The 27,908-nt window shown below is 42.2% G+C and overlaps 3 protein-coding genes across 7 annotated transcripts in view; 1 reads left to right on the top strand and 2 right to left on the bottom strand.

Moving 5' to 3' along the window:
• The window catches only part of KLHL36 (kelch like family member 36), a 100,648-nt gene extending 98,237 nt beyond the window's left edge, over positions 1-2,411 (bottom strand). For all 4 annotated transcript variants that reach the window (XM_080410708.1, XM_080410705.1, XM_080410716.1 and 1 more), the window contains exon 1: positions 297-2,411. The gene's annotated coding sequence lies outside the window, so the exon portion shown is untranslated. The remainder of the gene's footprint in view (positions 1-296) is intronic.
• On the top strand, positions 137-14,706 carry MEAK7 (MTOR associated protein, eak-7 homolog). Its single transcript, XM_080410795.1, has 8 exons — positions 137-245; positions 2,523-2,699; positions 5,397-5,627; positions 6,383-6,527; positions 7,160-7,600; positions 8,882-9,000; positions 10,198-10,377; positions 11,414-14,706. The coding sequence occupies exons 2-8, from the start codon at positions 2,532-2,534 to the stop codon at positions 11,540-11,542; spliced, it is 1,413 nt and encodes a 470-aa protein (XP_080266921.1). The 5' UTR covers positions 137-245; positions 2,523-2,531; the 3' UTR covers positions 11,543-14,706.
• Positions 14,707-14,844: 138 nt separating this feature from the next.
• The window catches only part of ATP2C2 (ATPase secretory pathway Ca2+ transporting 2), a 28,532-nt gene continuing 15,468 nt past the window's right edge, over positions 14,845-27,908 (bottom strand). The window contains exons 13-27 of one of the 2 annotated variants that reach the window (XM_080410690.1): positions 25,840-25,937; positions 25,009-25,110; positions 24,065-24,154; positions 22,538-22,639; positions 21,792-21,948; positions 20,249-20,419; positions 19,529-19,626; positions 19,399-19,449; positions 18,748-18,914; positions 18,012-18,080; positions 17,813-17,929; positions 16,981-17,128; positions 16,284-16,379; positions 15,828-15,969; positions 14,845-15,131 (exon numbers count right to left, since the gene is read on the bottom strand). In XM_080410690.1, coding sequence (XP_080266816.1) covers positions 15,019-15,131; positions 15,828-15,969; positions 16,284-16,379; positions 16,981-17,128; positions 17,813-17,929; positions 18,012-18,080; positions 18,748-18,914; positions 19,399-19,449; positions 19,529-19,626; positions 20,249-20,419; positions 21,792-21,948; positions 22,538-22,639; positions 24,065-24,154; positions 25,009-25,110; positions 25,840-25,937 — 1,721 coding nt within the window. In that variant the 3' untranslated portion in view covers positions 14,845-15,018. Of the gene's footprint in view, positions 15,132-15,827; positions 15,970-16,283; positions 16,380-16,980; positions 17,133-17,812; positions 17,930-18,011; positions 18,081-18,747; positions 18,915-19,398; positions 19,450-19,528; positions 19,627-20,248; positions 20,420-21,791; positions 21,949-22,537; positions 22,640-24,064; positions 24,155-25,008; positions 25,111-25,839; positions 25,938-27,908 lie in introns of those variants that run through there. The other variant, XM_080410691.1, reaches the window with a different exon arrangement.

A 27,908-nucleotide genomic window follows, 5' to 3' on the forward strand; every position in this document is an offset into this window, starting at 1 on the left:
TTGCAGGCCGCGGCCTCACGGCTTGGCACAGCGGGCTCCGCTCGGCCCGCTCCCGCCTCAGCACCGCGGGGCCAAGGCCGCCGGTCCCTCCCCGCCGCCGCCATCCCCCCCCGCGGCCCAGCGCCCGCCCCCGCCGCGCTCCGCCCCCGCCGGGCGGCCTGCAGGCGCCGGCCCTGCCTGCCGGGGACCGTGCAACGGCGCAGGGGCCGATCCGGGGGGCGGATTGGGGCCGGCGGGCCCTGCCGGTAAGCAGAGGGGCAGGCCCGCCCTGCCGCCCCGTCCCGGAGCGGGGTCACTTGCCTCACGCCGCGCTCCGTCGCCGGGATGGAGGGAGGGGGGACCCGCCTGGAGTGTTGCCAGCCGGGTGGGGAGGGCTGGGCCGAGCACACCGGGAGATGAACTGCCGGAACGGCAAGGGCGAGCGCTGGGCCGGGCCCTGGCGCGGCCCCGCCGGTGCGGGCGGGCGGTGTGTCAGCGGCGGGGCCCGGCCCAGGGCGGGCTCTCCCGGAGGCGCCTGTTCTGTCTCGTCCCGGCGGGAGCCTCCCGGCCTGAGGGCCCGGGGACCCCCTTGCTCCAGCGGTTCGCTGGTGAAATTGCTCGTGTCTTCACGGTTTGGCCTCCAGCTTACAGAGGTGGCCAGTCGCCCCGCGGTGCTGACCCCCCGGTGGTAGCCACCTCACGGGCAGCCGTGGCTGGCGGGCCTGCATGGCTCAGGCGGGCAGTGCAGCACAAGCCAGCCCCCAAGGTTGGAGTAAGCTAAACAGTCCTGCTGAGGGGCTGCAGACGGGCTTGTCGCATAAAGAGGTTTCTGTGGAACTGGGAATCCTGAGCTACAAGTGAGGTGCCAGAAAGGATGTGGAATTTGTGGAAAGGGAACCGCAAAAGGATGTTTTATTCTGCTTCTCGTATTTTTTATGTTGTCACCCCAAGAGTGTGTCTACCCCAGGTAGACGGGAAGGCCGTTTACAGTGGTGACTCATTGCAGGCATGGTGGAATTTGGCATTTCAGGCCCCCCTGTGGCACTGGAGGAGCCCCCCCCAGGGCCAGGGCCCCCCTTAGGAAGGATTGCCCCCCCCCCAGGGAGGAGGCTCTTTTTTCAGGAAGGGCTCTCCTCCCTGAGGGGGTCTCTGCTGGCTGTGGGGGGCCGGCCCCAAACCCTGGCTCAACACCATGAGGAGAACATCTGGAGCTGGAGCTGGGGCAGGCCGGCTGCACCCGGCGGCCCCTTGTCAGAGCTGCCGTGCCCGGCGCTCAGGCGGTTTTGCCGGGCCCAGAGGGGTCGGTGGTGAAGGTGTTGCTGGCCCTGGCCTGTGCTGGAAACAGCTCTCGGGAAGGAAGGAGGTGTGTGTGTCTGTAGGACATGTGCCCACGCAGGTATGTGTCAGTTTCAAGGTACACAGGTGGGCTCTGGTCAATTCCCGTGGGAACAGGGAGTGGAGAGAAAACACAGAAACTTCTCAATGAACAGGTTGACCTTCTAGCTCTTTGGGGAAGGAAAAAGATGTGTGGGCCTGTGTGTAATGTATAAATACACACATATATATGTAATTTTCAAGGTATAAAGGTCAGGGTCTGGTGAATTTCCACAACAATGGGGAAGGGAGAGAAAACACACAAAAACTTCTCAATGACTAGGTTAAACTTCTATCTCCTGGCTGACAAAATCGTGGCACTTTGCAAGCTGAGAAGTAAATTTAGGTCCATTCTGTGCTGCTCCAGGGAGAAGGGCAGAGCATGTGGCCCAGACAACATTAAAAAATTAGTCTTTGTAATGCAGGTGAATCCTGGGCCAGCGAGAGAAGTCATAGTTGTGTCATTAAATGTATAAAACAAACCAACCAACCCCAAACCACCCCACCCCACCCCCCGCCAACCTTAATTCTGTAGCTACCAGCTCTCAACCATTTCTTGACTTTGTAGGAAACTGTGTTTGTGACGGGTCTGGAGTCATCTTCCTAAATGTTTTTGTTGCTGTGTTTCTTGGCAGCTTTTAAAATAATTTTTGTATTGCGTCCTTAGAAAAAACATTCTCATGTCACCTTCAGAGACTTTACAGTGATGGTGTTTTAGTGTCACATCTTATTGGCAGGCTTAGCTTCAGTCCATTAATGCATTGGGAAGATGTAGCATAATCTGTCATAAATAATCCATAATCAGGCTATTCCCTTCATGTTACTGATGTATTCTGGCTGACAGACTTGTCACTTTGTACAAGCTAATTTAATCATTGGATCATATTGGTTTTTCCATTTGATAGGCTTGAATGAGGTTTGAATTGGTAGACGGTGGTTTTAACAAAGAGCTGTTAGTCATTTTTTAAAGTACAGTTACTGTTCAGAATGTTGTTTAAGTTCATTGCTTCTCAGTGAATAGAGACTAAACAGTACTTTTAATATAGAAGGCTAGTAATTTGCTCTTCTTGTAAACTTGCACTGGTATGTTAGTCTGATACGTCTTTCATGGACATTGTGATATCTTTCTGTGTTTACTGGGTTTTTTTACTCCTTTTCCTTTGCTTCAGGTTGAAAAGATGGGAAATGCAGAAAGCAATACCTATCAGAATCATCTTTCCAGATTTCTTCCTGAGGAGCAGTCTGACATTGATGGAGTATTTGATACTTTATCAGGATCGAGTGGCTCAGCTGGAGCGAAAAATGGCAAAGCTACAAAGAAAACTGTGACTCTGGCAGCACTACAGGCAAGACAATTTATTATTCCTGATATATCTGGGATGCAGTCCATTGAACATAATTTCAGAAAGAAACTAAAGGCATGGCAATAGTTACTTTTTAAGGATTGCTCGTCTCAATTTAATATGTATATGTTTTGGGGCAGGGTAGATATGTAAATTTTTCTTCCAGTTTAACAGGAGTAGTGACTTTCAGGTTTGTATTTATCTCTTAAATTGCACTGTTGGGTCAATTTGCAGCCTTCCTGATTCTGAAGTAAAGTTGGGACCTACAAAAATATTTTTACAGAAAACTGAAAAATGGGAAGAATATTCTTCCCCCTGGAGATTATAGTTTGTGATTACTTACAGATTTTCTTGCAAAGCTGTGAGAAAGTCAGTTTGTATTTGGTTATATCTTTCTCCCTCAGTTGCATCGCTGTCTCTAATCTTTCCAGTTGCATTAAAAGGAGAGAATTCAATTTTGACTGATTAAGCTGTGGCTCCCTGTTCTAGCTAATTAACATACATTACACTTCCTGATTAACTTTGCATTTATTTTCTAATCAAGGAAGAAGAGGAAAATGATTAGTTTCAATACTTGATAACTTCAGTTAGGCAGGAACCAAGTGGCCAAATGAATGTAGTATTAAAAGTGCATTTTTATATATGTTACACAGGTTAATGGAATTAAATTAAAGCTCAGCAAAAGAAGCAGGTTATTTTAAGATATTTAGTAATATAGCTGGATACAGACCAGCTTTAGCCTTCCTCCAGCCTGGCTGCTTATGAGCTATCACCAGTTTGGAAACAGTGGTGCTGCTGCCCACCTTTTCAACCCTAATACGTCCAAGAACCTGATCCTTGGCATCTGTTACTTGACTGGCACCTGGAAGAAGTTCTCCTTTTGGCTTTGCCCCTAGATGTGTGTGATGTTTGATGGACGTTTGTCTTTTCGGGTCATTTCGTTTGCCAACTTAAAATTAAAATCTTTTGAAAGACTGCCTGTAGGTGCCTAATTCCTTATTGCAGGGACTATTGCAACTGGCGTGCCTGCCTCGTAGGTGTCTATGCTTGTGCCTGAGCTAGAGTGTTATGTGGCAGGTTTTATCTAAGAACAGGCTGGTAAGGTTGACCCAAGCATTACCTCATGTACTCTGCTTGGGCTCTGCTTTACAAAAAGGAAGCTACATGGCTTCTGGAGCAGAGCAGGCTGCGCTGCACAGCTTGGAAAGCAGGTAGAGCAGGTATCTCTAGATACTTTCTTGAAGCCATTTAAGACAAGGGTTCTAAACTGTCAGAGATGTGAGTTTGTTAAACGATGTTTGGATTCCCTTTTTAGAGTCCTCCTTTTTTACACCCCCTGTCTATTCATTGGAGTAGCTTAAGTGTAGCAAAACAGTGCAACTAAGCGGTGGCTGGGAAAGGGTAGGGAGTGGGAAAGTAATACTGCAGTGTGAAGTAAAAAGCCCTTGAGTATAGTGGTTTTAATGACGTTCCCTGCTGCTTGTCCCACTTCAGGTTCGTGTAGCACTTTTAGAAGGCTCCTGAAAGACAGCTGTAATCGCTGTGACCTCTCTCCCTCAATAGAAAGCACTCTAATGTGCAAGATGGTGGCTGCTAATTCTGCTTCTACTGAAATCAATGGGAGTGTTACCACTGACAGCAACAAAAGCAGGGACGTATTGGATCTCACCCTATATGCACAGCAACAGCCATTAACATCAAATGGGAACGGCCCTGGTGGCTTCAATAGGACTGGTATTGAGCCAACGATGGATTGGTAATAGCAGCTCCACGGAATAGAGCTGGAGTGCTTTTACGCAGGTGGAGCTCCATTGATTGCAGCATAGTCCCCGTTGGGCTACACCCCTGTGCATAACAGTCAAGTCATCTCTTCAGCATGTCATGCACAGAGCTATGCGCACTGAAGACACTGTGTAATCATGTCCTGGTGTATGGATGTATTTTAGATGATTTATTTATAAACCGTGTAATTATCTTGAACACTGTGAAAGTTTCTTGAATTCAGAGTCAGATCTTTCCCGCAGTGTTGTGATGTATGGTGATGTATAGCAGTTAGATTTCAATTTCAGAAGCCGGTCATGCAATTTAGATGAATAAGTTTTGATTTCGACTGTCTTAACATCAGGGATGTCTTATAAAAGTCAGGTGGTCTCAGTTTTGTTCTGTGCCTGAATTAGACATTGCTCTGCGGGAAGAAAATTCTCAAATTGTTCTATGTGTGCATGTAGGGTTAAACACCTTGCCTGTATTGTCTTGAGTCCAAAACTGAGATATGGAAAAAACTTTACAATCTGTTTTTTTTTAAGTATCTGTGACCTCCGCTATCAAAAGCAGAGTTAAACCATAATTTTAAATGTTGGACTGGCAGAGTTGTAAACCATTACAACAGAGTTATCTTACAGAAATCCTTTGTTAATACCCTATTAACACTTTAGTTTTGTATTCTTTAAAGTCCATGGCATTTGTAGAAAAACAGTAGCAACTTAGATCACTAAAGAATATTAGAAAGGAAATACTATACAAATAGAGATTTTTTTTCCTCTTGGAAAACCAGTCTTTCAACAAAAGTTTGTTGCTGATAGTAGACACTTGGTATTGAAATCCTTCATTCATAGTAGTATATGCCAGCACAGATTAGCTGGAATATATTAGTTATTCTGCATTTGTAAAATATGTTTTTTGCTGCTTTTCTCATTGTAGGTGTATATGCGGGAGCCATTACCAGAGCAAATGACTGTTCGGTTATACAATGGAATGAAAAGTATTGACCTGACTGGGAAATCGTCTGGGCTGAGTGAACCGATTGCTAAGCAGCAGTTTGTAATTTTTATGTCAAACCTCTTAAAAGGGAATGCAGATGAGAAGATTACCATAATAATGAGAATGATTTCCAAGACAGAAGGGCCTGTGAAGGGCAAACAAATCCAAGAGGTAAACAGGCAGTGAAATGTGTGTTGGGGGCAGAGTAACAGAACAGAGACAAAGGTAATTCGAAGGTAATCTTTACAGCACAAGATTCAGAATAGGGATTCCTGACTTTTATATTTTTTTAATCTCTCTACCACCAATTTGCTGATCTGGGACAAACAGTGTGGGCAAAGCGGTTTATATGGGGTGACCGTTTCAGCTGTGGGCTTTTCCGTGCTGGCTTGTCTACTTTGGGAACCAGGATCTGGATTTTGTGGAGCAGGCTGACTGTTTTGTCTGATGGTTCACAGGCTCACTCTGAAGGGTGCAGAGACCGGCTATATCTAAGAGCCAGCAAGGGTTGTGGTGTGGCTGGTGCTTCTAGAAATGCTTTCTAGAGCTTTAGTTGCAGGCTAGATGCGTGAATCAAATACATAGCTTGCAAGGTGGAAGACTGGGGTCTCACAAAACAGTAATTCACTAGCAGCTCCTACCACTGGAAAATTTGGACTTCCCCTCCCTCTTTCATGCCATATTTTGTTGTGATGCTTTGTGAAGTAACATATACAAAATGTTGAAAATCTTGAAAAAGGATACTTTTTAAGACCTATGACACTGAAATAGCATTTCTGTTATTTCTGACTCATCATGAGAAGAGGTGTTTGTGCCATTGGTATTACAGCATCAGTACTGTGTGACTTTATTTTCAGAAAGTCTTTTGAAACTCTTGGCAATTTTATTTAAGAAATGCCAAAATGGTGATGTTTTAACCTTTTAAGTTCACAGAGGATCTGATCGCATCTGTAGTCCATGTACTGAGCTACAGGAAAGAACTGAAAGGTTGGAGTTTGGAGAATACTAGGGAATCTGCAAGTGGCATAAAGGCTCTGGCTTCTCAGCTGATATCAGAATTGAAGCTTGCAGGTAAGCAGGACGGATGTAGTATATCCCAGAATGGCACAGAGCTCATGCGATCACTGGTCTCACACGAATTTTTCTCATCAGGTCACATCTTTGAATTTAAATGGTAAAACCAGTATTTCAAACCTAGTGTTTTGCAAATGACTTGGGAATTTTATTAATTTTACCTTACCATCTTTCTCCCCTAAATTCAGGAGAGCTTTGATTTGAAGTCCCAGTTTAAGTGGACATGCAAAACTATTTGCCATGGAATATGTCTATTTTACAAATGCCTGACTTACAGGTGATGGGCATTTAGATTTATGACTGTATGTGCTTTTACAAGGCATAGGTTTATCTTTGCACTGTGGTAACAACAGATTTTGCTGTCTTGCAAAGAACATCTCATAAGTTGTAACTAGGAGTCTGTGTTTCTTAATCATTACAGCCCAACCAGTGGATATCATGGGCAAATGTTTCTCAGTTCTGTGTGTGCATCTGCTTAATGTAGTTGACGCTTTACTGTCACCAGCCCCTCTCATATGTGGTTTCATGTCCATTAAAATAATGGAATATTTTGTTTACACTTAAAAAATCAACTGATTATTTTCCAGCCTCGGAGGCTTATCACTGTTCCTGTGTGTCTTATTATTTAGATGGGACAAAACCTGTGGGTCTTCAGCTGATGGAGACAAGTTTTGATCAAAGTGTCATTGAGGACTGGGTTTACCGAATTCCACAGATCTCAGTTTTCCTCAGTGTTGTTATCAGGCAAGGCCTCCATGTTCTGCATTCTGTCCCAGACCAAACCAAAGACATAGTCAACCTGGTTCCAGGCTGCAGAGGCATCAAAGGAAGAGGACTTGTCAGTCTCTTTGACATTCCATCCGTCATATACATCAACTCCCATCTACCTGCAGAGCTACAGCACAAGTGGCAGCTTATATTTTCTTCTAAGCTTCATGGAGAAAGCTTTTCACAGTTATGTGGGCATATAGTGAACAAAGGACCTTGCATAGTGATCTTAAAGGACTTAGATGGTTATATCTTTGGTGGGTTTGCATCTCACTCCTGGGAGGTGAAGCCACAGTTCCAAGGTAAAACTCACTTTTCTTTTTCTAGTATCTCATGGCCCTGGTAAGCATTGCCTATTCTGAACAGGCACAAGCATTCTGTCTACCTAATAGATACAGTCATTTTACTTTCACAACATGCAGTATTTCATATACTTCCAAGTGTATTTTCCTGTGGCAACAATAACACAAAGTTCTGAAAAACATGCACGTGAAGTTGTTTTTGCTTTGTACCCAGCCAGGCATATTACTGATTAATGTTTATAGTTTGTTATTTGATAAGACTTTTAAAATTGCAGAGCTTATTGATCATGGACTAGGTTTTCTTTTCAGTGAAATCTATCAACCCCTGTAGTTGCATAGACTGAAAATGAAATGAAAATGAAGGACATACAGTGAATTAGAGTTTCAAGAAGATGTCCGGCAGATGGCAATCTTCCATCTCAGAACAGCCGAGCCAAGCAGCAGGCAGGTTAAGCCTCCTGGTGCCAGTTGTGCACTGTCTGAGTTTCTTTTTTTTAAAATCCAGCAGCAAAAGGGTTGTTCGGACAAGCTAAAATTTTTGTTCCCTTGAAACCTCTGGGGAGAGGAAAGGGGTTTTTTTTGTAACTCTTTGGAAAGAACTTTTATGGTGGCTTTCCATAAAAAACCAACCACCTACGGACTCTGGATAATGTGTCCTACTAGGAATCCTTACTTTTGCCACATTAAAAATTCAATTCCTACACTTAACTAGTATTTGATAATTACCATTCAGTCAGCTAATATAATGTTGTGTTACATTCATTACACAACACTTCCCTTGTATTTTTTTCCTGGCAGACTAACACATGCAGCATACTAGACCATCATACCACAGGTCCCTCCGAACACCAGACTGGGCATAATGAAAATTGTACTCTAAATCATTGATCCTAACTCATCTATAGATCAGTCTAGTCAGAACTAATGGTGTCTGCACTCACATCAGTTTGTATGGGTCTAGCAGTTGGCCAGTTTTAGGTGATACTGTGCAAGCCTGTGGTAGGCGTACCCTTACATAGTAATGTAATGTACTGCTCATGCCTCTGACTCTGCCCTTGGTCACAGCCTTGTAATCACGTTGATTTCTGTGACCCTGCACAGTGTTAACTGAGAATAAACAATAGGTCTAGATCTTGATGAGAGACAGGTATTGGCTTTCTGAGATTGCAGCTGCTCTTTGATTTATTCACATGTGCTTCTTCAGTATTTTTTTCCTATCCTGTTTGTAGGCAAGTTACTGCTTGGTTGGTTGTCTGACCTCAGATTCTTTTCTGTTTACAGGTGACAACAGATGCTTTCTGTTTTCTGTTTTCCCCTCTCTTGCTGTATACACATACACAGGGTACAATGACCACTACATGTATTTGAACCATGGCCAACAAACAATGCCGAATGGACTTGTAAGTATTAAGAAGTGACAATTTGGAAATTGGATTCATGGCTGGTGTTTGGAAGTGTTTTGTGGGTTTTGCTTCTGTTACTGTGAGCAGATTTATTTCGCTTATTTATTCTCTGAGGAAGTTTTCATCCCTTTGCTGCTATTTGTGCCACACTTTTAGTAGGAGGATTTTTAAAATTTTTTTTCTGTGAAAGCATCAGTGTAAAGTGCGAACTATGGATAACGATGGAGAACCACGTGCAGTACTGATAGAGTCTATACTTTACAGTTGATATGTATATTGAAGTACTGAATCAACTAAAATGGAATTTATTTCTGCCTGACCCAAGTTGGTGGGCTTTATGTGGGTTAGATTTATGGGGGTTCTGGGAATAAATCTTTTTGCTAAGTTTGGTTATCACAGAAGCCCTTCTAGCAGTCCTCCCTGTTTGTCTGGAAGAATTGACTGCATGTATCCACATCACTGAAGCAGCAGAAGCTAGCTGATCTGTGTAATTGAGGATCCTTCTGCTGGCTGCTCTCACTGCCACACTAACTGCTTTTTAAATTATGGAAGGCTGAGAAAATCAGACAGAATTAGAATCCAAGAGTTGCATGTAGGCTGCTGCAGTTGGGTGATTACAGTAGCAGAAGCTCCTTTTACTCGGGTTCACCAATGAGTTCTCCAGAGGCAAAGAAGTTTCAACAGAGCTACAACACACCACTTGTTTTGAAAAGTGCTTCACAGTTTCGTAGCATTATGTGCCCATAACTTTGGGAATTGCAGCACTCTGGAGTAAATTTGCTCTAAAGAAAGCAAACAACATCAAATTACATTATTTGTTTCTGTAGATACTTCTACATGGGAAAGAGGCAGCAAAACCGAGCACTTTCACCCTGTTTAAAATGGAACTGTTAGTCAATAAACAAAAACTAGTGAGCTAAATTTCTAGCACAGTATGCAGCTGAAGTGCTTGCAGGTGCTGGTATTCTGTAAAGCATACAGGGAGGGCAGCATTACTCAGGTAAATTCTTGTTTGTCTTCAGGAATACTGTGTTTGGGTACAGAAGCCCAGGTTCACTCAGAATGCCCTTTTTCTCCTACCCGTAGGAGTGTGACATAAATACTGGAAACAGCAATTTGCACTCCAGGTTTCATAACTTGCCCAGCGTGTTTTGTGTGTGTAGCAGGTGTTTAGTGTGCTGCTTTGGTTCCCAGGGTATGGGCGGACAACACGGATACTTTGGACTCTGGATAGACAGTGACTATGGGAAGGGACACAGTAAAGCAAAACCTCGATGTACCACCTACAACAGTCCCCAGCTGTCAGCAAAAGAGGATTTTGCGCTGGATGCCATGGAAGTCTGGGCAGTGGGAGACCTCCCTGAAAGCGCAGGGGTAGGTGAACCTGTGAAATTGTGTCCTGATGGGAATGGAAGATGAAATGCAAAACTTAACAGTTGCAGTTTTTGGATTAAACACTCTCCATTGCAACGAAGAATGTTTTCTTGTAACTGGCCCTGTGGTGCTATGTATTTTGTAGCAAGCAAGTGGCAAAACAGCAGTGGAATTATTGAGGGTACCAACAAGAACGAACATCAGGAGCCATGAGGTGATAAGAGTCAGAAGAGCAGTAGTGCATTCTGAATTTCAGAAGGCCTTTCTGATATTGAGGAATGGTCTCCAGGAGGAAACTCCTTAGAGGGGTTTAATAAAACCCAGTGTTTGTAAAACAGCCAGAAAGCACTGGAAGCTCACAAGTAAAGCCCAATCTATAGTTCAGGAAAAGAACCCAAAAGATTTCTTTACCAGGGACTTTAAATTTGCTATTTATTGTTTTACAGTAAATTTATGTGAATACATTTATGCTAGTCTTACTGCATTTGGTTTATTTCTGGGAATGAGTAGGAGACCTCTTTCCAGTCTCCTCTGCGCCTGTAATTTTTTCTCCTATTGAACTGTTTGCTGTTGGTTTTCTTTTTTTTTTCTTATTTTTATTTCTTTTCATATTAAATTCATGTGCTCTGCCTATTCACTGGATATGTAGCTCTAAATAGAAACAGAACAAATTGTTTACAAAAAATGTTGAGTTGTACTTGAATCTCTTCTCTAAAAAAAGTTCATGTCTGCAGTTCAGACTGAGGTCAGGTTAACCAGGATGTTCTGGCTGGCTTGTCACCTGAATAAACTTGAGATAGTTCATTGTCTTCTTAGGAAAACTTTACGGCTATTTTGTGTAACTGCAGCAATAAAAATCTTTTAATGTATCCCAGTGACTCTTAAATGCCTTACTTGGAAAGTATGCAGGCTTCCGTGTGACAAGCTCGCAAACCAGATTACCTGTGGAGTTTTAAGTATGTCTCTTTCTTGCAGCCTGATATTGATTCGTTCACAATGACATTATAAATTAACTATATTTAATTTTGTTGTGAAGGCCAAAGGTAAGAAGAGTATTCTGGATGTAGATCCTGAGACTCAGGCCTTATTAGAAATGGCTGGAAAAAGTCGTCACAGCGAAGGTCTACGAGAACCCATTGAAGAGGATGAGGATGACGATAATTAAGGATTCAAAGTAACATGAAAAACCTTTTCATTTTTTGCTCCTCAGTGTTAATGTTCCTTGGACAGGATATGTTTTCTTTACTTTTGTACCTTACATTTACCTAATTATCTGGGATGAAGCTTAAGCCTCATACTTACGTAATATTTAGGTCCAATGCAATAGCCTGCCTGAAGGGTTTTGTTTGGGGAGGACAGAAAAATTAACTAGGTACTTTATCATTAGACATCTCTAAGTTCTAGCTGAATATGAATTTGCCAGCATTCCTGATAGATCCTCTCTGCATACAAAATTAAAAACAACAGAAGTTATTGACAGTAAGACTTGGAGAATTTATATATATTTATATAAAGAGTGCTCGAAACACTGATTAAGGCTCTTATACCTCAGCTGCGCATATTTATTTGCATGCAATGAAATTAGTCTATGAAGTTTGCAAATTGTAATGATGTCTTACATTGGTAAACATAGAGTAGTCCACGTGATTCCAAATGTAGGATGCTATTAATTTGCATTGCTCCAGTTAAAGCATTAAATGTCATGTTTTCTGTCAGATTTTTAGCAAGTAACTCTATACGGGCTGTAAGATGACCAGAACACTGCATATACAGCATCCAGTTTTATAATACTACACTACACTTTAGTGCATTTTACTTAAGATGTTTCTGCAGAAATTTGCCTATCGCTTTTTAAATTTAGTAGAGCAGAACCATTGGAATCATTTAGCCATATTTATCCTAAGAATGGGCAATACCTCCAGCAGAAATTCCTTAAGGAACCTGCCTTCTTTAGTAGCCTTACTTGAGACTGGAGAAAAAGATAGGGCTGTAAAAAGGATTAAGTAAGAAGCATCCACAGTTAATTGGGAATTGTATCTGCAGATACCTTGTAAAAAAAAAAAAAAAATCAGGGTTATGCCTGTAACACGTTTAAAGACAACTGCTGTACACTTTATATCCACGTAATTAATCATTACTATATTATAGGGAAAAAAAATGCCCGCAATGTGAAATGTAGTCAGTTGGGGTTTTTGCTCTGTTTTGTTGGCTGGTTTGTCAATCAGGACCAGTTTTGTCAGGTCTCTTATACTCAGGGCTTTTTCTACTTGAATCTGTTCACATTTATCAGTAATTATTAGTTTAACCTTGCTAATTCTACATGTCATTAACTTGCCAAAAGTTATCCTAATTTCTACCAGGGACTTTGATTTCTAACTCAGCAAATTGTGTTTGGTTATTAGTGTGTATGATTGTCAGCCTTTCTCTTCCTAAGGGAAAGGACTGTATCAAATCCCCTTTGTCTTAGCATAGGTTTGTCTTCTGTGCAGCTTAGAGAAAAAAATGTGTTGTAGGTCTGTAAAATTACTGTGATTCCTGATCATGTGACCTTCCTTCAACTTCTTTCCATTCATGTTTTCTTGTATGGTGCCTTTTTTTCCCCACCCGATTATTTTTCATAGGAAGCCAGATTTGAATACTCTGAATAATCTGCACTTGTGCCTTAATGTAGATCCCATTTTTTTAAAAAAATATTAAACAATCTGAATTTAGCCTTGAAAGGAGAGCATGAAGCAATTGCTCCAGCCAGACATCCTAGCACCCAACTGTGTGTTTTGTGTGCTACTTGAGCTAGTGATTGGGGCATTTATGCTATCTGTTCCAGTACAGAGTATGCTGTGAAAAGCCTGAGCTAATGTCCTTTTATCTTGTATTTGCTTAAATAAACCAGATAGTCTGCCAAGTTTGTAACACACAGAAAAAAATGTAAGCATTAAAACAATTACACTGATACTTTTATATAATTTTCTTCTCTGTATATTTTAATAAGGATTTTAAATGGTACAAAGTAGGGAGTGCTATATAGACAGCAAGTCAGTACATGATGCTCTCTGTAAGCATGGTGATGCTGGCTTTTAACACTGTCAAACTCCCACCGTAAGTCTCAGAGAAATTCATCGCTTCAGTACTGACTAAACGTACTAGATACTTGAAGTGGATGGCATACAGGAATGAGACATAGCTGAATTTCTGCAGTTACACATAAAATAAACAGCTAGACTTCCCTTTCTTTCCATTACAAGGCAGAGACTTTTCTTTAAAGACTGAAACCATTTTCAAGGATTTTATAAAAATAGCGAGCAGACCCCTTTGCAGACTGTATCTGGGGAGGGTGAATTGCACAAAGCTACTCTTCACCAGAAATATTTCAGTGGCCAGCTTTTATTTGATTTAAAGTAAGTATCAGTATAGCTAGTTCTTTCTAGACTGTGAATCTGAAATATAATTCAGTTTAAACATAGTCTTGTGAAGATCAGCATAGCATTTTGAGCTCTGAAATTGCATCTTTTGAGAGGTTTGTCTTGGAGACTCTTCATCTTCATTTTGAAGTGAAGATGTTAAGCTGGGGCAAGAAGAAAATTGACACTATGACACTTTTAGCAAGTGTATCAGTGAAGCATTATTTACTAGGACACTACTGATCCAACCACCAGATGGGATTATTCAGCATTGTTCTTTAAATGTAAAAGATTGGCTTGGAAGAGACTCAACTTTCTTTTTTTTCCTGAACCTAATGATTAAGCAGTCTGTGCTTAGTGTTCATGCATCCAAAAATGCCCAGAAAGCATTTGTCAGCAGTGGGCTTAGCTATGATCTAAACATCTCTCAATCACTTTTATGCAGCTGTTGATCCAACTGCAAAGCTTAACTTCCCTGCTATGTGCATGAGTCATCTTTATTCTCATGCGCTTGTGAAAGTGTGTCCCTTCCCCATTAAATCCACTCACCACCGTGCATCAGATCACACCAGCCTTCCACTTTGCTCCTGTTAGTCACATAGGTACAGAAGAATCACTGCAGTGTTTGGCAGAAGCTGACAGCCGAGGGTGGGCGCTTAGAGCCCTCTACTCTTTGTTTGACATCTCCCCACAGCTTCCTTGAGTGTCCTGCTGAATCCAGGCTAGATATCTGGGAACCTAGAAACACTATACGTTGACTATAAGAAGTGCTAGTGAAGGCAGGTCTTTTCCATTTTTCTGTTTAATATAAAAGGACGGGTCTAAATCGAGAATCTCATTCAGATACTTGTTACTAACATTTTAAAATGTAGATTTTATTAATAAAAATCATTTTGATTTAAATAAATAAAATTTTAGTTTATGCACAACAGATTTTTCTGTACAGGTGTGAAACTGTTATTTTGTCTGGGACTATCACAGCATTCTTGACATAGAGATCAATGTTACAAAAATATACCTGATCTTGGCTTAAAGCAGGAGCCGCTCTGGATATTTCTGTAGACAGCTCACACAGCTTAGGTAAGGCGTGTAGAAGGAACAGACTCTGGTGTAAGGAGGACTGTCAGTATGGATTCACTTGAGTATCTTCATAGATGAAGAATGTGTGGTGTCAGAAAATGGTGCGGTTGAATAATCTACCATGACAGCTCCATTCCAAGCATATCTTTAGAGAAGGTTTGCATCAGTCATGACATCCCTTTGTGTGCTTTGGTTGGCAGCAGCTTTTTTCGCAGAGTTTGACAAACTCAGACACGAAGAAAACCGAGGAAGCCAGTCCAGTGAGAAACAGCAAGTCTGCCAAGAGGAAACAGAGCAGAGGTGAACACTGCGAACAGCTGGATTTTGTGCTGGGCAGGAGTCCCCAGAGAAGGGCCTTACTGCCGTAGGTACTTGTGCGTAAACTCCACAGATGTATGGCCTAGCTATGCTTTTGCTAGCTGTTGAACTAAGAGAAATGACTGTAGTAGCCAAGGAGTAGCCGTAGTTGGTATAGTCCACATCATGGTTGGAAGCCTCTATGTTAATCATTTGGGATCATTGAACCCTGCTTCTAACTACACGCCTAATGTAGGCGCAGTACAGTGGGGTATGGTATAGCTTGCTTAGGCTGATTCAAATGGTAAAATATGCATTGCATTTCCGCTAGGAAACATTCACCCTGCTTCTTCAAAACGGAGTGACTGCATAATGATCCGAGATGGATTTATATGGAGAAACGTTATCGTACAGAGCTCGTGGAAAATCTTGGCGTGTCTCCATTTATATGTATTTATGTGCAGTAAGTCAAAATTAAAAACCTAGGCTGGGATAATACCATTAAACACTGCTACTATTTGCGTATGGCTATGTTTATGTATACAGCTATAGGAGCTGTTGATTGATTACCCCTACCAGCAATCTGTTGGGAGCTATTGTAACAATTTGGCAATGGCATCTGCTTTTTAAAGTAGCTTTAATGAAAAAAAATACATTATTTATTTTGCAACTTACCTAGTGCTCCTAAAATTTCTGTCTGGAAGATCTTTTGTAATGGAGGGATGTATATAACAGCCAACTGTCCCAAAAATGACCCAAGCACAGAATATAAGAACATGCGGTTTCGAAAAAAGCCTATTTCATATATCAGCTTTGTCTAGGAGAAAAAAAAAAAAAAAAGAAAAAAAAAGGATATGTAACATTTCCCAGTCTCCTGTTGGTACGTGAACGTCACACTGTTTCTTTGCGTATAAACTCCATTACTTTTTGAAGTTACATAGACACTGACTTTGGCAGAGCTACGTACTTGAAAGCATAGTTGTAGTTGAGCTGTGATGGATAACTTTAAAGATGATAAAAATCATACTGCTTTAAGTTACTTTAAAAACCCTTCCTATGCAAAATACTAGTATCCTAGTATTTATGTTAGTGTTTTGAGACAAGAAATTATTGCTGATAAAGCTATCTCACCTGAGAGCGGCATGTCAGGGCATTGAAGAGGTCAAAAAAAACAAAACAGGTGAAAGTCATTGTTGTGGTTCGAGGAGTTATGCCACTTTTTGGATTCTGAAAGCACATGTAAAAATTCAGGGGTTAGTTAAGCCCTACAAAAATATGTAAATGTAATAGATGAATTAAATATTCCCGTTATTGATCCCAGTCAAATCAAGGGGTAGTAAACCAAAAGAATAAATCTAGTGCTGGCTATTTAGGCAGCATTAATTGCTCCCTGCTAATTGTTGACTTTATGATCTTATCAACCATGTTTCTTAACCAATTCTTAAACCGATGTGGAATTTGAGTAAAGAATGTTCTAAATGAAATGACTTAAATTGTTACAGTAACAGTCACCATTTACTAACAGCAATCCGTAGTACTTATGTACCTGGCATTTTCTACTTCCATGGAAAACTAGAGGTGAGAAGTACCTTAAAAGATTGATATCATGTTGTCATAATTTTCCCATTCTAGATAGGAAGCTCCAAATTGGAGGCAACATGGGAAGGCAGAAGCAGGGCTAGGAGACCTGGTTTCCTAACCCTCTGCCCATACTGTCCCTTCCCCATGGGATGTCTTTCAGAAGATCCTTCGCATGTACTTCAGAAACTGCCCTTCACTTTGCTCTCCACCCTCATGGAAACAAGATATAATTGCAGAATTTCCTCACCTCCTTCCAGAAGACAAAGAGGGTTCCACTGATGATAATTATAGCTGACATGAAGATTTTCAGGATCAATGATTTGCTGAGTATCGTGTCCGTGATACATCGGGGTGGCTGTTTGATGGTATCCCTATCAACAGGCTCAACTCCCAAGCTGCCTCAAAGAGAAGCAGAGGCGCGTGTTTAGTTAATGCAGATTGTCCTGAAACAGTACTGCTGATAAAACAGGATGGATCTGGAAGATGCAGTTCTTTGAAATGCAGAGTGACTATTCTGGCAGGGTTACGTGAGGCCCCAGATTTGTCTGCAGCACCTACACCAAAGGTCTTTTTTGCATATTGAGGAGTTAAAGTGACATATCAGGCCAAGGCAGTGCATCGTATCAGTATCCCATCGCAGACAGCGGCCAACGTCTCTTCCATGTCAAAATAGCAACTGTCATTAGCAGTAGTTGTAATTAGCTGTTGGCTGAGGTTCCCAAGTCTTGGGATTTTGGGGCATATGCACCCGCACATACCCGGTATTCCCTTGGCAGTCAGACCTGCAGAGCTATCAGCAGGCGATGCACTCAGGATAACAGACTGTGCCTAGTCAAAAACTGGAATAGTTAAGGGGTTCCACCACAAAATGGGAATGTGTAAAACCTCAAGTAAATGTGAAGTAAATGCTTTTGGAGAGACCAGGAGGGAACAAAAGTACAACTTGTCTTATCTAACTGCCAAATGATTAGTGCATTGATAAAAAATCATAACAGCTTGTGTTCCTAAGCCACATTCAGACATATTAAACCCAAGAATATTTTGATAAAATATCAAATGATATCTTGACTCTTCCATACCTCTGGGCGGGTGGTCCATCCATGATGATGTTGATCCATAAGATCTGCATAGCATTGAGTGGATTTGGTAGGTTGAGCACTGTTGACAGAGTAATTAGGCTTAAAGCTGAAATACTCCTGCAAAGCACAGAACATCATTATTCTGCATGGCTTCACCCCAAAGGTGCTTTCACTAGAACTGAAGGAAACAGAAACTTACGTGCTCAACTGGAACCGGACAAAATTTTTTATGTTGTAAAATATTCCCTTTCCCTCTTCTATTGCATTCCTGGAAAGGAGAGAGTTTATTAAATAACTAGGGATCACACTATTTTACACTGAGCTCCCTGTGACACTCAAAATACAAGTTGTCTTCTCTAGCACGTATTTCAGTTGAAATTCAGACCCCAGCTCAGGAAGAGGATGTCAATGCAGCTTCTCAGTTAAAATTAAAATTACTTTATCAGAACTAGTAGATCTGAAAACCTGGTTCATGTGGTCAGGTCTGCAGTTCATAAAGCGGGGCTGTGACCTATTTATAGCCTCACTCTACTCTGCCGACTCTTGTTCTGAACCAACAGAGCATTGCAAATCATGTCTTCCCCCTAAGCTTCCTGGATGAGGCAGGGAGCACAAGTTCTGACCTACCCAGACTTTTAGGTGCTTTCAAATCCCCGGTTAGCTACAGCAATGAGAAACCAGGGCTTTCAGATGAAAGGTAGCTTTGTCACCACTGCTGGAATCATTGCCGTGTATGCAACTGAAACCATTGTCGTTGCCATGTACGCAGCTGAAAATGAGCCATACCCACACTAGGTATCTCCACTCGTGGACTTACATGTCCTGTGTCTTGCATTATTTCCAGGGCTAGTCACGCAACAGACTTGTTGCAATGGAGAGCCAGAAAGTGTCTGAAGCGAGAAAGTGTCTGATAGTAAGAAAGTTGCTAAACCTACATGACTGTTGAGAAGTCATCGTCCACAAGAATCATGTTGGCAGCCTCTTTGCTGACATCTGTACCGGCTTGTCCCATCGCAATCCCGATATCAGCAGACTTAAGGGCCACGGCATCGTTAACCCCATCTCCTGTCATTGACACAACAGCACCAGCCCTCTGCAGAGCCTGTGAGAGTGGAGAGAGGCTCTGAAGCAGGAGAAGGCAAGTAAGTCCTGTTGGCAGTCCCAGGATTTGCACGTAGCATCGAAAGAGCCGAAGTGCTGTGTGACACAGGGTAAAGCAGACTCGGCACCCACTGAGGACAAAGCTCAGACTGAGCATTAAGAGAGTGGATTTTCAGGAGAGTAGAGAGTCTTAACAACTCCAGCAGGAGTTAGAAGAGGAAAGTAAAGTCCTCAGAAATTAGTCTCCTGATACTATGCTTGCTAATAACTCCCTAGTGCCTTTCAAATAACCCAGGCCAGATCTGCAAGAGAAATGCCAATACTTCCAGTGTAAATACTGCCAAAGCTCCAGCTTGGGTCTTACAGTCCTTTAGTTTGAGCTGATCCTGCCTTGGAATACCAGATGGTCTAGAGAACTGCTCTCCCCTCCCAGCTTATATCTTGTTTTTGTGAGGCATACAATGGGTCTGAGTGGCTCTTAGTACCTTTATTATTTTTACTTTTTGCTTTGGACTTGTTCTGAAGAAAATGGAAACCTGAAAAACAAAAAATACAATCTTGTGTTAGATGGATGCTATTGGAAATAGGCCTTATTTTTGTGATCAAAACCATTACATTTTTGACAGTGGATGACAGCTCTGCCTCTGCCAATTGGTCCAGCTCTTCCCCAGACATGGCTTTCAGCTTCCCATTGCAGAGACCAATATTCTGTCCTGCAAAGAAAAGCCCAAAATGAGGCCTGCCCATCACCTCTGGAAAAAGCCAACTATTTCCTGACTCAAACAATAGAGGCAGCAATTAAAGAACTTACTGGGAAACACATCTGAACCTGGGGCATCTGACAGGGCACACAGCTCTCTGGCTTTCAGCTGGGCCAGTCACCCTGTCCTTGCTCAGCTGGAGTCCTGGGAGCCGCACAATACCCAGAACTGGAGCTGATACTAAATCTGTCACTCCCTTCTCTGCTGCTTGCTCTGCATATTTGTAATGGCAAAATGCAAAAATGGGAAATGCAGAGATACCCACACTTTGAACATCAGTGGAGTCTATAATCCCAGCAATGCTATCTGTCTCACTGAAGGGCCCGACACTGAGATTTTGCCATTTCTGGCCCTAAAAGAGTGGAATTAAGTCACTGGAATTTTGCCCAATAGAGCTGCTCTACTACTGCATTTAATATTATTTGTTTGAATGGAAAAGCAAAAACTCAGTGGCATTTAAAACCTCTATTGCAGACACAGAAAGAATGAAAAAGTGAATTGTTATGTGACAGAACGTTAGACTGATCTGACAGACATAATATAGGCCCACAGGAAAGAAGCTGAAGTTTGCTACCTATAGCCGCAGCAGTTTCCAGGGCATCTCCAGTTATCATCTTTACCGATACACCGGACTCAAGGAGGACCTGAACAGCTTCTCTCACTCCAGCCCTTGGAGGATCAATTATTCCAACCAGACCTAAAAATGTTAGTTTGCCAAGTTCTGGACCTGAAGCCAAAGCAAGTACTAGAAACAGGGGGAGAAAAAGGAAGACAAAACAGAATTATTAATAATGTGGTTCCACACATTAAAACAAGCATTTAGAGGAGATGTTAAATTGCCAGTTTTCCAGCATAAAAAAGGAATTAAAACCAGATCTATGGATGGATGGAAAAAATTGGTCCACTCAAATAATGGCAGTTTATCTGAATCAGAACACTTCTGTTTCACAGGTTTTGCTTAGGATTTCTTTCCAATTTAAAGCTGTCTACCAAGTCTTCCCTGAATGCAGATGGATTAAATTGGGACAATGTAATGTTAGACCAGATACAGTTCAACTACCATGTTAGATAACAGCGCTCCTGTAAAAACTTAAACTTCTATTTTTAATCTAAAAATGTGAAATGTGAATTCAGTTAAACAAGTGAAACTTCCATCGTGTAAACATCAAGGCTCTGAACATTTTGTTTCTGTTCTTGGTGCCTAACCATATCATTCAATCATTCTTAAATCACTCGAGGATGTGCCAGGGGTTCATGTCAGTGTTGCTTTGATGATTGAATCATAAGCTCGCAGCAGCTGCCTGAGCTAATCACTTTTCTTCAGAGCAGTAATTTGCCATTCACAACAGCAGATGATTCAGATATTGTAGAGCAAGCTCTGTACATGAGTTGCTAACCACAAGACACAGGGCTGGAGAATACATACATTAACTATACCACCTTCCAGACCTGGCTGTCAAGACTTGTGCTCATCTACTTACAACCCAGGAGCGCGCACAGGAGATGGTGTCTTTGTTACTGTGTGAAAGTCCAAGACATTTCTGAAAGGATGTTTCTAGTGATGAAGGAAATGGCATGCACACAAAAACTTCTGTGGTCTGTGTGCTGACATGGAGTCGGGATCAAAAGGAGATCGTTAGATTTGGTACTAATAAAAAATAGAACCAAACTTCAAATAAAAATCTTGGTGCCCAAATCCATGTTTTGAACCTCTTTCAAAGTTGATTTTTGTTGCTCTTGAAACAGCTTCTCCAAAAGCAAAACTTGGCAGAGCAGCGCTTAGATCAGGTTCAGCACAAAGCTTTTAAATCCAACATTCAGACCGTATCCCAGGCAATCGCAACGCTCCGTGGAAGAAAAACATTCACCATTTCCAGTGCTTATTTTCAGCTCCCTTCAATCTCACTAAATTAAACTCAGCAAAAAAAGGATTGATGGAAAGCAAGCAGCCAGCAGACCTAAGACATGGCCCTTGGCAAACTCTGATGAGTGTTATGAAGAGATCAGGCAAGTGATGCTGGGGACAGAGCCTCCCTACATCCCAACTAAAACAGAGCAGGAAAGTATTAGGGTGTGATAACCTGTAAGCTTAAGGGACATAGAGAGTCATGACTGACCCCGTAGACCTGAGGAGCCCATTCGTTTCTCTTCCTGCTGGTAGAAGGCTTTCTGCTGGGGTGTAAGTGATAAGGAGATGCCACTGCTGTTATACAGAGTGCAATACTGAAGAACTTCTTCAAATGCTCCTTTCATAAAGTAAATATCTTCCTGATCCTTTAAAGTAAAAAGATAATATACTTTATATATATATATATATATAAAAAAACCCATGCGCCATGTTTTAAAAGTACTGATAATGCATAAGGCTTTACATCCCAGGTAAAAAAGATCCTTTGTTTTCTCTTTCACCATTTTGTAAAATGCCCAGGTGCATGTATTATTTATAGGATGTGATAATGTTGCTCTAGCCATTTTTCATGTTCAGCCATCACAGAGAGAACGGCAATGAGAAGGTTAGCGAAGTTTTAAACCAGAGTACAACGTCAGCCAAAACGAGCTCCTTAAGGGAAAAATGGGCAACATTTTCTTCCAAACATTGTACCTTTCTTCCCCTGTCAGTTATTTCTGAAAACTTTTGTTTTCCTACTCCAACTACAATATGAAAAGTATGATCTTCTCCCATTCAAACACGGCTGTACAAGCTGAACTTACACCCAAGCTGGGAATGTTGAGGTTTGTTCGGTTTTCTCCTGACATAGTTAACTTCTAAACCCACTATTTGCGGAAGAGATACCATTTCATGCCCATTGTTGAGGTGCACAATCAGAAACACAAAACCAGCCAACGCCACTGTTTGCTTTACCTGATTTCTCAGTGTGCATTTCACAGCCATCCACTTCTGTTCTGAGCTAAACGGAATTTCCTTCTTTCTTACATAAATATCTTTTATGTCAGCTAATTCCATCTAAAGTAAAGCAAAACAAAAAGAGCACTGTAATGCTGAACAATGCCAAAGCTTGTATATATTTTCCATATTACAACACTGAGTGTTGACCATGTACTTCCAGGCAGTCATATAGCACAGAGCTCAAGAGAAAGCATGGGGAGAGTGAAACCCATCTTTGCCTTTTGGTGCTGGATGTGAGATAAATTAAACTGGAATTTGAAGCTTGATTCCTGTTGACTTTTGCAAGAACTGGAGAGCTGCACTGCTGCCTTGGTGGGGCTTCGGGTCAAAGGAGGCTCAAGTCTTTTCCCTAAACCTACAGCAAAGTGATGGGCAGAGCAGATTTCTTCCAGCCCAAGCTCAGCCTCCCTCGCTTCAGTTATTTCCCAGCCACCCTACTTGGAAGAAAAAGGAAAATTGCAAATAACTGAATGATCAGTCGTGGATGTAGTTTCAAATTATTTCCTGATGAATTAAACTCAAAAAGCAATTCACCACAAGACGACCCTTCAGCTATGAAGCACGACAGTCGAAATCAATCCACGCCTGCTTTAGCAGCATGCGTGGCTGCTCTAGGGGAAGTAGGGATCAGAAGTAGCTTCCAGTCTCTCTCCCCCTGCTCCCACCAAACTAAAAAAAAAAAAGAAAAAAAGAATTGACAGCTTCCTTTGTATCTTGCTATTGTTTGGCTATGGAATGGTGGAGCCAAAGGAAGATTTCAATTTAGCATTTAGGGAAATACAATGTCATTGTTTTACAAAAACTAACAAACAAACATATTTTCACTGTTAAAGTTACAAGCTTTAAAAATAGGAGGTAAGAACAGATGTTTGCAGGTGCATCATTTCATCAGAGGCACCTTCTGGTCTTTACAGCCCACGTGAGGTTTGCGGTTCACAGGCTGAGGAACACCAATGAGATGATACCTGGTGGCATTTCACAGCCTCTGCCTATCAGCATGGATGCAATCTGCATGAAAACTCCTGTTTTACATACTCATGACTAGAAAAAAGTAAAACCTAGCAGATGACCCAAAGTGAGGATGACCCTCTGCCATGCTTTCTGCTATGGCCTGTTCTTGCTCATTTTTCACTCTCTTGTCCTCCTCCTGAACTCTTAACTGGCATGTGCAGAAAAAATAAAAAAGGCAGTCCAGTCTGAGCCTGAAAGAAATCCATTAGGCAGTGTAATTGCAGAGATTAACCAAGGACAATAATTATTGCTGCTAGCACAGAAGCTCAGGGAAGGTGTTTGTCTGTGACAAGAGGTTTACATGGGAGACGTGTACGTCTGTGACCTTGGGGAGAAGAGACAAGGAAAGACTAAAGTCAGTCTGGGGACTTGAAAAAAGTCTGATCACTGCTATCAGACATAACAATTCCAGCTTTTTTTTTCTTTTCTTTTTTTAAATTTCTGGAAAAATTTAAATCTTAACAACCTTACCTTCATTGCAAGGGCAATGAGGGCTCCTTCTGTGGGCTGTCCCATCACGCTGTTGTTCCTGATAACGGCATTATTGGCTACACAGCCAGCCTAAAGAAAGTGACATATTTACATGGGGGGTGGGTGTTTCATAACTAAATTCATAGCTTCTTCATCTCTTTAAATGAAATAATGAAAGATGGGAGAATGAAAACAGCCACATCCCCAAAGATGTGGTAGTCCCCATAGCAGCATTTCTTGAGATCTCAGGATCCTGAGATTCTTGAGAACAATCTTGAGATTTCTAAACCTGCTTAATCCATAGGATACAGCAGTATTTTGGTAAAATGTTAAGTTTTGGATAAATTTGGATAAATTAACATAAACCAAAACATGATATACATCTAACGAATTTGACAAATCATGCAAATGAAAACAGCCTCTCCCACTATTACATTAGATGTACAGTATGAATAAAATAAGACCTAATCTCCATCTGAGAATCCAGCTCAGATCGTTTCACTACCCAAATGCTCCACTTCTGCCTACAGTTGAATGTGCAAGATTTTATTTAATACAAACATAAAACTCAGAGACCATCACAGTACATTCATAAATTGACTATGTAGCTAGCAGAAGTCTAGAATCTGTCCACATTAAAAAGCTGAACATGGTAAAATTAACCAATCTCTTGTCTGCTAGAACTGTATTTTTATCTCAAATGTCCTTGACACTTTAAGGTGATGACTCTGGTCTCTCCCTCCATGTCTTGTGAGTACTGCCTTTCACCCATAAGCTTCAGGTATTATATCCCAGTTACTCAGAGCCTGCCCATAAGAAGGCTCTAGCAAGACAGTTCATTTTGGAGTTACAAAAGTGGCTTTTTTCCACAGTCATTACCCGAAGTGATCTGTGCAAATAAACCCAATGTAAATAGGACAAGCTGGTTCCTAATTTATACTTACCTCCACCAGTTTCCCAACTGAGATGTTGGAAAATTCTTTAAGAATCTCCTTTGATGGCAGAAGATAAATGTTTCCATCTCCATTGTAGCCCACCCCGCTGACCTGAGGAAGGGAGACACAGACAGAGCAAACTTCCCAGTGCCAGGCGGGACTGGGCTGCAGCTGCATGCCGCGGGGAGCACTCCAGCAAGCTGCTGATTTGGGAGGTGCGCTGGGATTTTTCTTTCTAGCTCAAAGCAGTGCTGATACGAAAGGCTGCAGGTAGTGGAAGTATGTTATGATAACTGTATAGGAACAAAAAGAATCAGCTGGTCTTGTACAGAGCTTGTTCGCCATGATTTCCGAAGTCTCTTGAGGCTCAGTCGAGAGACCTGGCCCTTTGGTAGCAGTGGGCTCACTGGTTTTGGTCAAGTCCTTCCCTGCCGATGGCTGGCCTGCCGCACGTTTGCCGTGCCTGCATTTTTCACCCACTTTGCCCACAGGTAAATGAACCAAGCAGAAGGATCTGGTCAGCCATATAATAAATATTCCTACAGAAGGTGGATCCACAAGGGTCAATGGCAGGTTTCAATATTTACAATAATTACAGAGAACGGCAGATTATGTCAATAAATGCCTGTTTATGGTATCTGAGCAGCTTTTGTACACAGCCCCACCTCTGCCTGCCTCCAGCACTGCAAAAGTCCCTTTGCTTTCATGGAACCTGCGATATGCAAGAAATGGCTTGTTTGGGGACTGATCAGCCTCCCTCATTGGGGACTAATTGAAGCAAAAGCAAATGAGCCCCGCTGAACTCAAACAGGAGAGTCCGTGTTGCCGCCTCATCCATACCTCTGCCTGGAAGCCATCCGAGGTCACCAGCCGAGTCACCGTCATCTCGTTGGCTGTCAGAGTGCCTGTCTTATCTGAGCAGATGACATTGCAGCAACCTGATGCAAGAAAGTTTTCAATCAGAATCAATAAATAATACAACCAAACGGGAGATTCAGAGGAAGGAGAACAAGTTTCCCTAAGGTTACTTAAACTGCACCGGTGAGGAAAAGGGAGAAAATAACAAGAAATGGATGAGTTTCCCTAACAGAATCTTGTAAGGAAAGGATCTGAGTGTGTGCCAGGGTATCGTGCACATAATTTGTGAGTGAGATGTGGTAGGAGACATCTGATGAGGGCCACAATGTATGGAGCATTATGTGGTGGGCAATCAGAGAACGCACGGTTCTCCAGGGAGCTGATCAATGTTTCCGAGCTGCAATATCACACAACAGAACAGCTGTTACATTCTGAAAAGGCATATCAAATTCCCACTCTGGCACATGCTTCCTCAGATGGGCCATTTAACCCGTGCTTCTCTAAATCGGGGATAACAGCCCTTCCCTGCCGCACCAAGTGCCTGCAAGAATAGACATGTTAAAGCCTGTTACAAAAAAAAAAAAAAAAAAAAACCCACAACAAAAAAAAACAACCCTTCAAAATCCCCAGCTAAGAACAGAAGCTGCCCCAGTCATGCTTTGCTATGTTGAAATCCTGCTTCACTAAAGCACATTCCTTCCAGGGCCCGTTTACACCACAATACAGCAGAGTGAATGAGCAGAGTCACCACATTCGGGCTACTTTCCACTCCCAAGAAGGGGAAAAAATGACTGTAATGCAAAAAACAATCAGACTCCAGCTCCCTTCTAAGCCTGAATGTCTTCCCTGGCTGTGGAGATGACCACTGTGCTTAGGCACAGACCCCATGAGCATGGTGACCACCAGGTAAAAGCCTGCAGAGAATAAAGCAGATTGGAGTGCAGTTAAATTAATTGCATTTTAAGGTAATTAAAAAAAATATAATTAAGTTAAGGATTAGCACAGAGCAAAGCTATCATCTCCAATTTTTTTTTTTTTGACAAAGAATCAGATAAAGAAGGAGGACTATATTTTTCCCTTCCAGCAGTTGCACAGACGTGGCACAACTGATGTGTGGGAGAGCACAGGTTCTGCCCTGCTGGGCTGTCCTGCAGGGTACCTGGGCATCTGGCAGCTACGCCTATTTAGGCACAGCCCTACCAGAACAAAATTCTTCCTGAGATAAGGCTGTTTCAGATGTCCTGGGTCAGGGCAAATACAATAAAATGAGGGTGATAAGATTCCTTAGCTGCAGAACAAACAAGGGCAGTTCAAACAATAGCAGCATTTCCAATGAAAACAGATTTTAGCTGAAGGATCAGGCTGTGCAGCAGATATCTGGGACTGCATGGGCCAGGCTTGGCACCGAGTGTACTTTTAAATGAGTGGTACTAAATACACAACACGTCTTCTCCTTCATATAACTGCCATACTGACCAAGGTCGGAGCAGCAAAGCCTGGAATTCGGTGACTTGGGAATAAGGGCCAATTTGAAGATAAAGGGAGGTGAAGGAATAACTTCATTACAGTTCTTTCTGCCCTGCAGTTGTCAGGATGGGCTGGATGCCTTCTCAGGGTCCTCTCCGTCCCTGTTTTCTATGACCCTTTAAATATCAGGCAGATGGCCACACAGGCTGCAGAAGGATAAATGAGGTTTTTTTATGTCACCAGGCTCGACATAAGGGGCTGCAAGGTTTTTTAGCCAGGCACTGAAGAAGTGGACAAGATGGACCTGCAGGATGATGCGGAGAAACGAAGCCTCTCAGCCCAGGCAAGGCATGCATGTCTGTGGGGGGGCTCTGCTCCCCGTGGGCCGGTGCCAGGGCTGGGGTTGCACCATTCCTGGCACCTACTATTGCTAAAAGAAGGGATAAGGATGAGAAGCACAGGGTGGAATCATAGAATGGTTGGGGTCGAAAGGTCGAAAGATCATCATGCTCTGCCCCAATAAACATATTCAATATTATTAAAAAAAAAAATAAAAATCAGACCAGGGCTCCCTTGGCCAGCCC

This window comes from Falco punctatus (genome assembly GCF_963210335.1).
Source record: "Falco punctatus genome assembly, chromosome: 14".
Taxonomy (NCBI): Eukaryota; Metazoa; Chordata; class Aves; order Falconiformes; family Falconidae; genus Falco; species Falco punctatus.

Coding starts and splice junctions, on each gene's coding strand:
- MEAK7 (XM_080410795.1), top strand. CDS start 2,532: ATGGGAAATGCAGAAAGCAATACCTATCAGAATCATCTTTCCAGATTT. Junction 6,528..7,159: donor ATCAGAATTGAAGCTTGCAG/GTAAGCAGGACG, acceptor CTTATTATTTAG/ATGGGACAAAACCTGTGGGT. Junction 10,378..11,413: donor ACCTCCCTGAAAGCGCAGGG/GTAGGTGAACCT, acceptor TTTGTTGTGAAG/GCCAAAGGTAAGAAGAGTAT.